Genomic DNA, 16,542 nt, shown 5'->3' on the forward strand with positions numbered 1-16,542 from the left:
TTAACCCCCACTGCCTTGCAAAAAAAAAAACTTTCAAAAAAAGAAAGATCTTTATTTATTTTGAGTTTTACAATTTCTCCCCCATTCTTGGTTCCCTCCCCCCACCCCCCACAAAAGGCATGGAATATTTTTTCAAATCATTTATTTCTTCTCTGTTTTTAATCAGTTTTCAGCTTTGTGTCATTAAATCATCACTTGATTACAACATATATAGAAACCTAGATTTGAAGGGCAGAACCAAGATGGCAGCATGGTAGGATACAGTACAATGAGATCCCATCTACAGACTCCTCCAAATATCTAGAAAATACACCAGATCAAATCCTAATGGAAAAATACAGAAAAAGTCATAATCAGCCATTTGTCCAGCCTAGCCCAACATAGAGAACAGAAAGAGATCTTTAGACACCGAGGATGGGGAATAGCTACCAGCATATCACACAAGAGCACTCAGGGAAAGGCTTTCACTAGGGCAAGAAGAGAGTCCAAGACCTATGGGCACCAAGATCTATAAAGCACCATAACAGTTACTACAAGACAGAAAGAGGGGGGGGAGAGAGAGAGAGAGAGAGAGAGAGAGAGAGAGAGAGAGAGAGAGAGAGAGAGAGAAAGGAGTAAACTGGCAGCTTTGTTTCCCACTACCCAGTTCTAGTTCACAGATCCAGGGTGGATTGAGAACAGGATATACACTGGGGATTGGAGTTTCTGAGTAGAGAAAGCCTGGACTGTGTATGGAAAAAGGAGGAAATTCAAAGAGCAATAGTATCTCTCAGACACTAGGCACAGATCAGGGCTTTACTTCTAGCAACACAGAAATTCCAGACCAAAGAGAAGCCTACATTTCTACCACTTGGAAACAAAATATTTTCATTTGGAAGATAGGGGTGGAGTCCAGAAGCAGTCTACTCTAGCATAGATTCAAATCTAGGTCTGGAATTTGCAGAACTCAGACCAGCAAGGGTAGCAATTAGTCATTGCTCTGGATCAAAATATTTTGGGAACACTGAAAGTCTGCAAGTTCCCAGCCTGTATCTGAGAACTTGGGGTAAAATAACATCCCTAGAAAGCAATAACAGGAGCAGCTCAGACCTTCCCTCCAGAAGTATGGATAAGCTTAGCCCTAGTACTAAGTCTGAAGTCAGAAAGAAGATTGGAAGAATCAACACACACACACACACACACACACACACACACACTGAGCTATTAGGGTGGCAAGGAAGCTCAAGAAATAAATAAGAATATATATACAAAGAGAGACAGAAACAGAGTGACAGAGAATGCTTGAGGAAAAAATGTTGAAAAAAAATGAAAGCTATGAAAGATAGACTTAGAATGGAAATTAACAACTTGGCACAAGAAGTGAAAAACCTTGTCTAAGCAATAAACTCCTTGAAAATTAGAATAGATCAAGCAGAAGCCAGTGACTCTAAGACAATAAGAAATATTAAGACAAATTCAAAAGACTTTTTTTTAAAATGGGAAAACTGAAAGATATCTCAAAGCAGGTAACCAACCAAGATGGTGGAGTGAAGGCAGCATTTCCTGGAAACTCCTTCCCCCTGAAACTCCAAAAATCAACAAATTATGACTCTAGTCAAAATTTAGAGGGGCAGAACCCACAAAAAGACTGAGTGATACATTTTCCCAGTCCAAGATAATCTAGAAGTTCCATGGGAAAGGTGTGTTTCACCAGGAACCTGAGTTGGAAAAAGCCCTGGTCGCAGCACAGCCCCAGAACAGTTTGAAGGGGTGGGGAGAGAATTATGCTACACCAGAATGAATGTGGAATAGGGGAGCACAAGCCGTAGGTGCAGCAAGAATCTGGAGAAAGTAGCCTTTACCCCCAGAGCAAAGCCCACAGATTGGTAAGGGGGTCAGGCAAGACTGCAGAAATTTCTCTGCCCTCCCTCAGGGTGGGACTCTGCTGTTTGACTACACTCAGATCCAGGTTGCAGTTTGGGCTTCCATACTAAGATAGCCAAGCAGGACTCCCTCCTTCTTACAGCTCCAAGGCAGAGGGAAGTGAGGTGGTTATCTATATATCAAAGCACAGGCAAGAGAGCATAAGACCTTGGAAAAATAAAGTTCCCAGTGAGGTGTACCTCCCCCCCCAAAAAAAAAACCAAAACCTTGGAAGCTGTAAATTAGTCTTGGGCTGAAGAAATGAGTAAACAACAGAAAAAGAAGAATATGACTATAGAGAATTACTTTAGTCCCATAGAAGAACAAAACACATATTCAGATGATGACAAAATCAAAGCTTCCATATCCAAAACCTCCAAGAGAAATAGAAAATGGACTCAGACTATGGATGAGCTCAAAAAAAGACTTTGAAAAGCAATTAAGGGAGGTGGAGGAGAAATTGGGAGGAGAAATGAGAGCATGGCAGAAAAATCATGAAAACCAAATTAACACTTTGGTGAAAGAATTACAAAAAAATAATGAAGAAAATAATATGTTAAAAACCAGTTTAGGCCTAATGGAAAAAGCAACACAAAAGACAAATGAGGAGAAGAATGACTTAAAAAAGCAGAACTGGCCAGCTGGAAAAGGAGATAAAAAAAGCTCTCTGAAGGAAATAATTCCTTCAAATGCAGAATGGAACTAAAGGAAGCTGAGGCTTTGCAAGAAATCAGAAAGAAATAAAACTCTTACAAAAAAGTCAAAAATTAGAAGAAAATGTGAAATATCTCATTGGAAAAACAACCTAACTTGAAAATAGATCCAGAAGAAATAATTTTAAAATTATTGGGCTATCTGAAAGCCACAATCAGGAAAAGAGCCTAGATTTCATTTTTCAAGAAATAATACAGCAAAATTGCCCTGAAATCCTAGAAGCAGAGGGTAAAATGAAATTGAGGGAATTCATTGGCTACCTCCTGAAAGAGATCCTAAAAGAAAAACTTCCAGGAATATTATAGCCAAATTCCAAAACTCCCAAATCAAAGAGAAAATTCTAAAAACTGACAGAAACAAACGATTCAACTACCGAGGTTCCATAGTCAGAAATACACAGAATCTGGCAGCATCTACATTAAGGGCTCATAGGGATTAGAATATGATATCCCAGAAAGCAAAAGATCTTGGTTTACAACTGAGAATCAACTACCCAGCAAAACTCAACATCCTCTTTCAAGGGAAAAGATGGACTTTCAAAGAAACAGGGGACTTTCAAACTTTCCTATTGAAATAAGCAGAGCTGAACAGAAAGTTTGATCTCCAAGTACAGGACTCTGGTGAACCATAGAGGGGGTGGGTGAGAAGGACTAACTTTGAGGAACTTAATGATATTGAACTGTTTATATTCCTTCATGGAAAGAAGATATTGATAACTCATATGAACTTTCTCATTTATAAGAGCTCTTAGAAGGAGCATATATAGACAGGACATAGGAAGGAGTGGAATATAATAGTATAATATAGTAAAAAGATGGAGTCAATGGGTGATAAGGGAAAGTACTGGGAGGAAGGGAAAGGAGATGAAGAAGAAGCTAAAAAATTTCACATAAGAGTCAAGAAAAAGCTTTTTCAATGGAGTGGAAAGAGGGAAGGTAAGGGGGAATGAGTGAGCCTTCATTCTCATCAGAAATGGCTCAGAGAGGAAATAACATACACACTTAATAGGGTGAAGAAATCTATCTTACTCTAGAGAAAAATGAGAAGGAAAAGGATGGGATAAGGGGGATGGGGGGAGGGAAGGAGGGAATAGGTTATAGAAGAGAGGGAAGATCGAGGGAGAGGGTACTCAGATACCACACACTTTTGGACAGGGCCAGGATGAAAGGAGAGAGAGAGAGAGAGAGAGAGAGAGAGAGAGAGAGAGAGAAATAGAATAAATGAAAGTGGGGAGAATAGAATGGAGGTACAGCTAGTAATAGCAACTGTGGGAAAAAATATTGAAGCAACTTCTCTGGTGGACTTTTGATAAAGTATGCAACTCACCCCAGAGACAGAGCCATTGGAATCTGAACACAGACTGAAGTACATTCTCTCTCTCTCTCTCTCTCTCTCTCTCTCTCTCTCTCACACACACACACACACACACACACACATACACAGACTATTCTTGAGATTTCTCATCTTCTTGGGGCAGGTGGAGGGGTTTATGTTTACTCTTATAACACATTCATTTTCAATCAATATATAGCATGGAAACAATGTAAAGACTTTCAGACTGCCTTCTATTGGGGGGGAAGGGAGGATGAGGGAAAATTTGTAAAATTCAAAACCTTACAAAAAAATGATAGGTAGAAACTACTATTGTATATAATTGGAAAGCAAATAAAATGTTAATTTTAAAAAAGATATCTCAAAGCAAAACTAGTCTGGAAAACAGATTGATGCCATGATGAGAGAGAGAGAGAGAGAGAGAGAGAGAGAGAGAGAGAGAGAGAGCAATTCTCTCCTTATTGATGGAGGTGGTGAAGACCTTGGCTAGTGTGAGGGTTGAGACAGAGTTGTTGAGAGGCAAGGGCTTCAGTTCTCAGTCAGTCCTCCTTTGAATACTCATAAGCAAGAGTTCTACTTTGGGATTCTTCTCCAAGTAAGAGTCTTCTTTGAGTATTGAGTTGAATCAGAATCTAGCTGTGAGAGAGAAGATGGAAGAGGTCAACCCTACTTCAAGTAGCTGAAAGAAAAGGCTGGGAAAACATGAGAGGAGCAGGTATTCTACTTCATGTCTCCATTCCCAGCTTGTTACTCTAGGAATTGCAGGGAGTTTTGCCCTTATATAAAGATCCAATGTTTTCTTTCTTGAGCTGAACTATCTCACTCCCAACAGGAGGCAATCAAAATCCAGAGCTTCCATATACTGAGGAGTCACAGGCAGGAACCCTCATGAAGGAGTGATCAGTCATCACTCTAAAGAAGCAGAGAGTTTAGAATATGAATATATCAGAAGGTAAAAAATATAGATATAGCCAAGAATAATTGAGATTAAGTTTATAGGAGGAAAAATAGACTTTTAATAAAGCAGAAGACTTTGAAGCACTCCAAGTGAAAAAACCATTAGCTGCAGGAGACAGAAGAAACATATAAAATATAAATGAGTGAACAATCATAATGGCTTAAAAACAAAGATAAACTATATTTAAATAGGAGATGATACATGTGTTCTCTCTAAGTCCTGTCATCATCAGAGGTCATGGAGGGTACTTAACTAGCCAAGGCCTAGAAATGTTTATGTCTTCATAATGAGAAAAGAATGCAAAGAGAGGGGAAGAGACATATAATAGAAAAAAAGGAAAAGAAAGGTCAGGAAAAATTATCTTATGTAATCAGGGCGAACAAGTAGACCAATATGGTAGAGAAGGTAGAGGAAGTGGAAGGCATTCCAACCTCATTCTAATTTGAACTAGTCAAAAGAAGGAAGAATACATGCATACACACATACATAATTAGTTTTAGAAAAAATTTCAATCAACATATAAGAGGAAAAAAGGGAGAAGTAGATGGAAGGTTGATTAAAAGGAATTAGTCCTAAGCAAAACAAACTTGGAGAATGTACCCCCCCCCCCCCCCCAATTGCCACACTTTATAAGGTCAGAAAGAATAGAAATCTGAAGGGATGTTCATAAATTCTGGTATGAATGAACAAATCGTGGTATAGATTGTGTTGAACTTTTGCTGGTATAATGAACAGCCAGGATTCCAGAGGACTGATGATAAAAATGAGACAATTTTATTTAGATGAGACCACTATGAAAAATTGTTTTGATTAAATCTACATGTTTGTAGTGGATTTTGTTTTCCTCATGATCTTAATTGTCAAGGAAAGGACATTTAGGGTGGGATGGTGAGAAAACATCTTTTGTTTTAAAAATTTTTTTAAAGCTTGAATTTTAATAAATTCTACCATCTATTGGCTGGGTGACCTTTAATAGGTCTGTTAACCTCTCTGAGTTTCAGTTTTTTCATCTGTGTAATGGGATTGGGGGTGGAGGTGGAGGGAAGCCAAATGATCTCTTAGGATCTTTCATTTTCAGCTCTAAAACTTGGACAATCAATGATTCTATGGTCATAAATGGACAAATTAGCAGATTGGTCTTGCCCTGTACCAAAAAAGTTTTATTTTAAGTTGAAAAAATAAAGCTAATTTTAAAAACATTATTATATCACCACTGTTTAACTCAAAAGTTTCACTATTAAAAAAAACTTCCATGGAAGTTTTTTGTTTTTCCAAATTGATTTCACCTCTTTTTTTTTTTTTTGGTTTGAACCTATGATTTCATTGATATAGGGAAACTCCTGATGAGGGAATTCCCTCTATAGATTTAGAAGTTTCACTTTCATAAATCTTTTCTTTTGATGGATTTGTGATACACTAGTGCAGAAAAATTCCTTCTACCACTGCCTATCAATCTAATACTTTTCACCTCTTACTATGACTACTGCAGCAGATTTTTAACAGGTCTCCCTGTCTTGCTTCTTTTCATTCCAATTCAGTCTCTATTCATTTGCCAATGTGATTTTCTTACAGGATAGGCCTGACAAAGTCATCCCTTCGATAACTCCTCCCACCAATGAACTCTAGTTGATACTATCAGAATATTTGTGTGATTTTTCTCTAGCTTTGGGCAGCAGCGTATGTGTAGAAGAGAAGGTGGTAGACAGTAGGTATGGCAAAGAAATGGAAACAAAGGAGCTGTCCATCAATTGGGCAAACAAATTGAATAGAATTCTATTGTATTATTTTAAAAAATGACAAAATGTAGAGCTGTTGAGAAACCTGGAAAGACACATGAATATACACACATGTGAACATATATACATGCACATATGTGTACATGTGCATGTATATCTGTATGTGTATATGTTATATATGTAATCGATACACACAAAAATTGATGCAGAGTGAAATGAGCAATATTATATATATATAAGGCATATAACTTTGAAAAACTTAAGAACTCTGATGATGATTTCTAATCATGTTTCCAGAAGACTCTTGGTGATGAAGCATGCTTTCTGCCTCTTTCAAGAATGGGGCTTGATACAAATTTGAACAATAAAACACACATTTTTGGACCTGATCAGTATGGAAATTTGACTGTGTATATTAATTACAACCTCTCCCTCTAATTGAGGGAGATGAGACAGAGAAGAAAACCAATGTTATTAATTAAAAATAAATTAAAATAATTAAAAAATAAACAGCATTAGAGTCAGAGGACCTGCATTTAAGTCCAACTTCCATTCTTTACTAATGATAACTGACATAATCATGTATATGCATTTATATGCACATATATACAGAAATATATTAAACTAATCAGTGTAAGCAAATAATTTTACTTCTACTTCATTTAACCTCTATTTATAAGATATAATGGCTATCTTAAAGTTTGATATAAGATATATTATCTAGAAATGTCTATTCTCATCTAAGCTATTTCTACTTACCTAAAGTCCTATTAGGATGCCTCACATGGTATGAAGGTCATTCTGAGTTCTTCAACCTTACATCAGTGGAATGCAAGAACTGGCAAGTTCTGCCAAACTGGAAAGGATTTGAGTTTAACCAGGTGCCTGATGTATACTTGTCATCTACAGACCATCCTTTGCTCAATTCAGTAAATTTGGTCACCAGACTGACAATAGGATGGTGACTTTTTTAAAACTACAGAATTATAGATTTAGACCTTAAAGAGACTTGAGAAGTCATCTCATTCAAACTCCATATTTTACAGATGAGGAAAAAATCCTCCTCTGACTTCTTAAACACTGCTCTTTCCACAAAACCATACCACCTCTTTCTACTTGAGTTAAAGAGTAATTGTAATTTGTATTATCAAAAAAGGCTACCCAGTAGATGAAAATACAGATTCTTAAGGTATTGAAGTATTCCTCTTTGATCCTAACTTCAATTCCTGAGTATGAACTTAAATAGAACCACGGATAGCCAGAAATTTAGTATAGGGAATTGTAGACTTCAGAAGTGGATTATATTTTGTTTCTTTCCAGTTTTTAAAAGTGAAAGAAAATAGGTTCAATGTATCAGCATATGCTTTCACTGGTATTAAACAAAGAAACAATTTACTGACTGGAACACAAAGTACTTGACAAAGGAACTTTCTTTGTCACATGTAAAAAAAATTATTTTCAAAGTCCTGAGAATAAATGGCATTTTAGCTTTTAGTCATTTTAAATAAAACAAAACCTTTCAGAAAAACTAATTATAATATTATATATATATAATTAATTATAATATTTATTTTGTGAGAATATATACAAAATATAATTGATCTCCCAATGCTGGGAGCATGATTATATACTGGAGATCTCAACCTATCTATGACTAAGAAGTCCTAGGGAATTGTGAAGAGATCTAAGGATACTTCGTATTTATGGTAAAAGAACAAAAAGGATAAATGCAACTTACCCTACTAGAATTTGTCAGCAAACTTAGGTAAATAATATTTTTTAAAAACTTACTTTTCAAAAAAAAATACAAGAGAGATACAATGCTTACACACTGAAATGCTGACATAGTTGAAAAAAAAGAGTCAAGCTATTCAAAATTATCACTGACAGAAAAGTGGCCATTCCTGCCATGTGCACAAGTGTCCATTATCACCATACACATGTCTTTAAATATAATTTCAACACCCATTTCCCTAGCGGTTTTGTATTTCTTTAGGCCTTAGTAAGCTCTCTGAACTTTCTTCCAGTTCCTATGGGCACCTGTCATGTTCTGTTTATCTAATCTCTTCCTTCCAGTCATTCAGGGAAGCCTGTGACTTTCCCCCACCCAACAGTCCATCATCAAAAATATTTTATTCTTAACGAATATAGCCACACACCATAACAAAGAAATGATATGCTGAGTAAGGGAATCTTCAGTATGAATGTGCTATAAATAATAAAATAAATTTACAATTTTAAAATGGGCATAGCTTTAAACAAAAATGTGCATAGCTACATTAGAAGTCAATAAAACCTGGGTTTGAATTCTAAGGCTGTTTATTTACTGCTGGACTGGATCTTAGGCAAGTCAAGATCTGGCCTTGTTCCTATAAGTGGAGGGGGGGTGGGATATGGGTCAGGGGAATTAGAGAGATGGGATTAGAGTGAAGGGATGGAATATAACTCAGCTTCTTTACCTGTAAAATGAAAGGACTAATCTTGCTGGTACTCTTTTCTACCCATATTACTACGCATTTACTTAAAGGTAGTTGTTATATTTCTTGCAATAACATAAGCATCTTGAGGGCAGGGACAGTTTGATTCTTTTTTCTTTGTACCCCTTTGCATAGAGTAGGGGCTTAATAAATACTTGTTAAATTGAATTGAATCTCTAAGGCACCTACGATATTCCAAACTCTATTCAGATTTACTTGTGGAAAAGAAAATATATTTATCTCACAATTTGATCCCAACTGAAATATAGTTAATTATCCCACCTATGACTTGTGTTAATAAAGCTAGAATGCTAACATTGAACAGCATGTAGGGATTCTTGGGTGAAAGGTGCTATGTAATTACCATTTGTACTGTGCACTGGGGACAGCAGGAAAAAATGCGAATGCAACTGTGAGCCAAAAGAACTGATATCTATGCAGGTTTGCTCAAGGTTGGGGATTGTGAGGGAGAAGAGAAAAAAGTGTTGGGTAGCTTGTGCATACATGCATAAATACATACATAACTTGAGTCTGAAAAGTGATTTTAAGTCATTTGGAGGGCAATCATAAAAAATTGCAAAAATTAACATTTTATGAAAACAAGTCTTTAAACATTAGCCTGAAACTATCGTTGTCCCGGGTGAGAGATGGCAGAGGTTGGTGGTTTAGTAATGTATAGGGGGATGGGTGGCACGACTGGAGCTCTGAAGCCTTCCAAGGTTGTTTGTTGCCACGGTGCAGCGAGGGCGCAGAACTTGGTCAATGCACCCCTTTTTTGGTATTTATGGACTGCCAGGAAACAAACCTCTCGGTGGAAAACTGGCCAGTTGGAGGCAGACAATATCGCCTCTGAGCTGAAAAGCACGCTTCTGTGGCTCCCGGGGAGAGAAAAGAGCTGGGGAAAGCCTGTGCACACCTTGGGACCGCGCAGAGGTCAAGGGGAAAGCCCATCTCGGGATGAATGGGAGAACCGAGACAAAAGCTACCGCAGGGACGTCGGCCGCAAAACTGGCCAGCCGGACCCGGGGGAAGGCCAGCGAGGCGGCTCCGGAGGCAGGGGGGCGGGTCTTCCCCTCTCTCCCCGCTGGCATCGTGGCCTCCTTTGCCTCGCCGGCGCCGGCCGCCTCGGCGAGTCGAGGGGGAGGTAGGCGGCCGGGGGGGCGCGGGTCCAGCCCTCGCGGCGGCAGCACCAGGCGGCCCCCTCCCCACTGGGCGGACTGGAGGTGGCGCTGGCGCTCAGAGCCAGGCAGCAGGTGCGGCCGCCGCCGCCGCCGCCGTACCTACGGCTCGGGAGGGGCGGGGGAGGGGGCGGCGCGAGCCGGTCCCGGGGCGGGAGCTGGGGGGCGGGCTGGGGGGCAGGTCGGGAGCGGAGTTCCGGGAGCGTCCAGGGCGCAGTCCCCAGAGCCGGGCTGGCCGCCGCGGCTGCAAGGAGCCGAGCCAGCTCGGGCCCCCCGCCCCTCCCCGCCGGGCCGCCGCCGGAGCCAGCTCCTCGGGGCGCAGCGCCGCGCCGCCGGCCCGGCTCCTCCTTCGGCGGCTGCCGCAGCCCGGCCCGGCTCCTCGGGCGCGCGGGGCGGCGCAGACCCCCGCCGGCCGCCCGCGCCCCCGGCCCGGCCGAGCCCATGCGCCGGGGCCGCACAGCCTGCCTCGGCGGCGGCGGCGGCGGCTAGGAAGCCGCGGAGCCCGGCCCGGGGCCACATGGGCACGGCTTGACGCAGAGCCTGGCCCGGACCGGAGCGCGGCGGTCCGGCTGGGCGCCGGGAGCGGGCGCCGGGGCGGGGGAGCCCTCTTTTTTTTAACCAGATTTTATTTTCTTAAAGCCTGATCGGCGCTGCCCTCCGGCCGGGCGGGGAGGACGCGGGAGGCGCCGCCGCCGCAGCCGCAGCAGCAGCCCGCGGCCCCCCGCCTCCCCCCTATGTGCATCCCTCCGAGCGGCGGGGCGCGGGGATGGCCATAGACCGGAGACGCGAGGCGGGAGGCGGCGGCCCGAGGCGCCACCAGCCGCCCCCCGAGGAGAACGGCTCGCTGCCGGCCGGCGAGGCTGCGGCGGCGGCGGCCCCCCTGGGAGGGCCGGCGGTGGAGGCGGGCGACATCCAGACCCTGCCGCCGCTGCCGGCCCCCGCGGGCGCCCCGCAGCCGGGATGCTGCTCCTCGTCCTCCGCCCCGAGTCTCCTGCTGCTGGACTACGACGGGTCGGTGCTGCCCTTCCTCGGGGGGCTGGGCGGAGGCTACCAGAGGACGCTGGTGATCCTCACCTGGATCCCGGCGCTGTTTATCGGCTTCAGCCAGTTCTCGGACTCCTTCCTCCTGGACCAGCCGGAATTCTGGTGCCGAGGGCCCCAGGAGGGGGCTGGCTTCGCGGGGGCCGCCGCCACCGGCCGGGGAGGCATCGGCGACTTTGGGAACTGGACCAGCACCCCGGCCCCCTTCTCTGCGACCACCTGGAGACCCGCGAGCGACCCGAGCAACAGTAGCCTGGGGGGAGAGGCGGACTACACGCTGCCTCTGCAGCCCCCCCCGGACAAGGAGGACCTCAACTCCAGTAACTGTCAGTGCCACCGATGGCACTACCGCATCCGAGCTGGCCTCATCCAAAACGTAGTCAGCAAGGTAAGGTCGAACCGCCTTTCCTTTCTCCTCCGAAGTGTCCTATTTGGGCGCCTCCTCCTCCTCCTCCAAACCTCGATCTCCATAGCTAAGAACCTTTGCCTTTTCCTCACCCTCCCTCTCCCTTCGCCTCACTTTCCTTCGTGGCAGAGCCACGATTCCCCAAAATATCTTCTGCGTTTGCCCCACCCCCACTCCACTTCCATCCCGATCAATGAATGTTCTGTGAGCCGCCTGCACTCTCCATCCAGGCGACCAGGAGAACGGAGAAGCAGGGGGGCCCCCGGGTCCGAAAGTGAGGCTGGACCTTGCCGTGGGCTCGTGTACCTCGCTGACATTCTCATTTCTTCTCCGGTAAAAATGCCTTCTCTGTGAAATAAGGGTCATTGGGCAGAGGTGCTGTCTGTTCTCCTTTCTCCCCCCCCTCCCCTCCACACCAGTCAGGGACGGTGCACCTTAACTCTAAAAGCCTCAGTATTACACTCCCTGGCTCATCTTCGAGACCCCTGCCCCTTAAAGGGAAAAAAAAAACTGTTGCTACATTAACAAGTTATCTTGGGTGCTCTGTAACAAAGCTCGCAAGGGCCCACAGATGAGCCAGTTCTGAAAGCTCACTACCTACTTTGGAGGTTTCCTCTCTTTTGGAGCCAGAGTCCAGCCAGAAACTACTTAGGAAATGTAGCTTTTCCTTCCAAACCTACATTTATATTCCAGAACTTCAATAATGTGTTCATTTGTACATATACATACACATAAATTCATATCACATGTGTATAAATAAAAATGTGTGCCCATGGAATTTATGGGTATAAATACATGGAAAATGCATGCACATACAGACTTTACCTGAGAAACAGTGTCTGAATTTCCTACAGGAACAAACCCAGAAAGAATTATTTAACTGAAGCTGTCAAAAAAAAAAATCTGTTCACACACCTTTCTCTTTCTAACTTTAAAATTAGTCTATAGTTGATCTCAGTATTAATTTTTTTAAAAGTTTTTAAGGTTCTCAGGGTACAGGTGTGGGGGTATACTTGTAACCTAAAACCCTCAGTTTTCCATCCCACATTATTATTTGCCCAACTATAGTGATCCCTTGCATTTATGTACGAAGCAGAGTTCTTATTTTTTCCCTACAAATTTTAAACTTTTGACTTAATTGAGAAATACCTTTACTGGATAAAATACTATATACTATATTTAATGTTAACCCCAGTACTTGGTGGCAAATGACTCCAAGGAACTGGCTTATTTAGCCTGTGCCTGGAGAGTATTAAGTTAGCTATATACTAGGAGCAGCTAGGTGTGCACAGTGGCAAATTCGGCCTGGGACACTTAATAATTGCTTAGCTGTGTGACCTTGGGCAAGTCACTTAACTCCATTGCCTTAAATAAATGAAAAAAAGAAAAGAGAAAGTTAGCTATGCTAGCTGTTAAATAAATATAAGTATGCTTTACCCAACCATAGTTCTCTTTTTCCACTTAAAATGTGAGAACTGTCCTGCAATTCATGCTTATTAACATTTAAAGGTAAACATTAACCTCCATACCTAATGTGCACTTTGAGGGCTTTATGTAGGTAATCCAGATGCCAGGAAAAAATCCAGCCATTCTTTGTAGCCAATCTATGCATGTTTCTTCTTCGTGTTAGTAAACAATTGTAACTCATGGAAGTGTAAGATGAAACTCTTACATCATCATTAATCATTCCCTTAATCTTGTGCTCACTCAGCTCAGTGAAAATGATTTATCCTATGGGAACTTTGTTTAGGTCAACTGTACCTACTTCTGGCAATTCTGCTTAGCTTTGCAGAATCTATTTACTAGGTTTTTCCTTTACCCTCTTTGTGCCTGCCAGTCATGTTCAGTGTTTCTTGGACTTGCTTTTATCAGTGGAGAGAGCTTTTTACATACTGCTGGATATATATATATATACATATATATATACACACACACACACATAAATATGTATATATATGTAATTTGAGGAAAATGTGTGTCAGTCTATAGTGCCTTTAAAAATAATAGTCTGGAAAGATTTGTGTTTTAGCTATATGTGTATGTGTCTGTGTGTCCATACCTTTTAGGGGGAAGGTCAAGAAGAAAGTAGTAGGTATGCTGAGATTAGGAGACAGAATTTGAAAGTTACTAGGGAGGATAGCTTCTCATTGTCATTGCTAGAAGGATTCAATAAGCAGGGATTCAATACTCAGTTGTAAGTGGTGGGAGGGCAGTCCTAAAATAGTTTATTGGGGATTTGAAAAATCTAAATGTACTCTAGAATAGCTCCAAACTGGGAAACATACCATCTAATCACTTCTGTGGGTCTTCCTACTTTTTGAAACACTTTTATAGGCCATATATACAAAAATACATACATGGGGGGAACTGAAATCTCTAAAAGAATGCTTAAGGACACTTTTAAGACCTTTAGCTGTAAGGGCAAATTGATTTTTAGTGGCATATTATCGAAATAAAAAACTGGTTCTCAATGTTTGATTTCATAACATACTTTTTAAGAGACTTAGATCTGAAGTACAATTTGAAGTCTATTTTGACAGATCTTTTTTCTCTGCAATGTGTTTAAGTGGCAGCAATGTTATATATACAAATTTGCATTATAAAGTATTATAATCTAGTCGTCAAACTATGGGTCACAAAATATTTTAGCTTAATCAAAGTACAGAAGCAGTGATATAGTCCATTCCCAAGGGGGCAAAAAAAGATCTTTGTGTGTATGTTCTTTGTATATTGAAAACTGGGGGAAGGGGGATAAAAAATTTCACCTTAGGGGAAAAAAATTCAATTTACCAGTTTTTATACCCTTTTCCCATTTTCAATGAACCTAATAAAATCTTTGTTATTGTAAATAGATTTTATTCATTAGCTGTTTGTTGAGCATTTTGCATAGTACTGTGCCTGGGTGTTTGAGGACACTTCAAGATTCTGGAAATTTATAATCCATTAAGTTTGGGAGACATAAGACACTTAAACACTAGAAGTCTTAATAGCAGGAAGTGACTTGTGAGTTCATTTTTAATATCATTTCGCTATCATAGGGATACCTATGGCTTGGGATAACTAGACTTTTTTTTTAGGTTTTTTTTTGGGGGCAGAGTCAAGGCAATGAGGTCAAGTCACTTGCTTGCCCAAGGTCACACAGCTAGGTAATTATTAAGTGTCTGAGGCTGGATTTGAACTCTGGTCCTCCTGACTCCAGGGCCACTGCTCTATTAATTGGATTGAGACTTTTGTTTAATGTCTGCTTTCTGATTGATATTTTATCACCCCCATGACCATGGGTCACTCAACCTCTGCAGATTTTCTCATCTATAACTTGGAGATAATAATCTTGCATTGTTGACTTCTCAATTGCTTTCAGTCATAATGGCTCATGTCTTTGTTGTCATCTTCAACCTTTCACTTACTCTTACTCTACATGTCCAGTTTGTTGCCAGATCTTGTTCCTACCTCCATACCATCTCTTACATCTGATCCTTTCTCACTAACATTGCCACCACTTTATTCCAAGCCTTCATTACCTCTTGCCTGGACCATTGCAATAGCCTGAAGTAATGGTTTCTGATGTGTCTCCACTCCCACTGTCCCCCTGCCAAAGAGATTTCCAACAGTGTACGTCACCCCTCAGCTCCAATAAACTCCCAATAGTTTTCTATTACCTCCAGGCTCAGATATAAAGTCCTCTATTTAAGCATTTAAAGTTCTTCACAACCTAACCCCTTCCTTCTATTCCACATCTTCTTATACTTTACTCCCACTCAATCCAGCCACACTGACACACTTTGTTGTTCTTGCACATGGTGTACCATTGTCCAACCCTCCTCATTTTTGTACTCCCATGCCAGCCCTGTTGCCTTTTCTCACCTGGGCTGCTTAGTATCCCTGGCTCCTTTCAGGAATCTTCCTGTCTATATCTCCCTTTGTACCTAATTACTTCTATGTTGTCTCCTTCGTTAGAATACAGTTCCTTAAAAGTAAGAACTATTTTTGCCTCTGCATCATCAGAACTTGTGCCTGGCATATAGAAAGTGATTAATAAATGTTTGGTCACTGACTGTTCAAGTTGGTGAGGGGAGAGCAGTTTAGAAAGGACCTTTGGAGTTATGCAGCTTGACCTCTGACCACATGTAGGAATCCCTTCTCTAGCATGCTTAACAGATGGTCAGCCAGCCTGTGATGACACATGGGGCCGCTGATCCTGGACTTCCTGAGACATTTTTAAAGTCTCTGGTCAATTCCAGTTCCTTACTTCCTTCTCCTAGAGTTTGTTCTACTGCCTCATAATATGATCCTCTGGACACACTCAGTATATTTTTTTAATTTTTATTTATTTTTTTTACAAGGCAATGGGGTTAAGTGGTTTGCCCAAGGCCACACAGCTAGGTAATTATTAAGTGTCTGAGGTCAGATTTGAACTCAGGTCCTCCTGACTCTGGGGCTGGTGCTCTATCCCCTGCGCCACCTAGCCACCCCCTCACTCGGTATATGTTCATTGATTATATCCTTGTCTTTTCTTCTACCTGGAGTCTTCTCATCTAGATTTCTCTGTAGCAAAGGCTATGTTTCCATATGGACTGTGAAGCCAACACACAGCTTTTTCTTAGGTTTAAAATGATACTTATTTTTATTTCTAGCAACTACAGGGAAACAGACAAGGACTTAAAATAACAAGCAGAAGGTGAAAAATTTTCTAAAGTTACAAGTCTTAGAAGCTAACTCTGATCTTAAAAATAGCTTAGAAGTAGTAAGAACTCCAGAGTAGACATTGAATGAACTGGTTCAATGTCTGCTTACTGAC

The 16,542-nt window shown here is 41.7% G+C and overlaps 1 protein-coding gene across 3 annotated transcripts in view; it reads left to right on the forward strand.

The window, feature by feature from the left end:
* The first annotated feature begins 10,772 nt into the window (after positions 1-10,772).
* The window catches only part of SLC22A23 (solute carrier family 22 member 23), a 263,993-nt gene continuing 258,223 nt past the window's right edge, over positions 10,773-16,542 (forward strand). For 2 of the 3 annotated variants that reach the window (XM_074208810.1, XM_074208811.1), the window contains exon 1: positions 10,773-11,726. In XM_074208810.1, the coding sequence (XP_074064911.1) occupies positions 11,064-11,726 (663 nt within the window). In that variant the 5' untranslated portion in view covers positions 10,773-11,063. The remainder of the gene's footprint in view (positions 11,727-16,542) is intronic. The other variant, XM_074208809.1, reaches the window with a different exon arrangement.

This window comes from Macrotis lagotis, chromosome X, assembly GCF_037893015.1.
Source record: "Macrotis lagotis isolate mMagLag1 chromosome X, bilby.v1.9.chrom.fasta, whole genome shotgun sequence".
In the NCBI taxonomy this organism is placed as follows: Eukaryota; Metazoa; Chordata; class Mammalia; order Peramelemorphia; family Peramelidae; genus Macrotis; species Macrotis lagotis.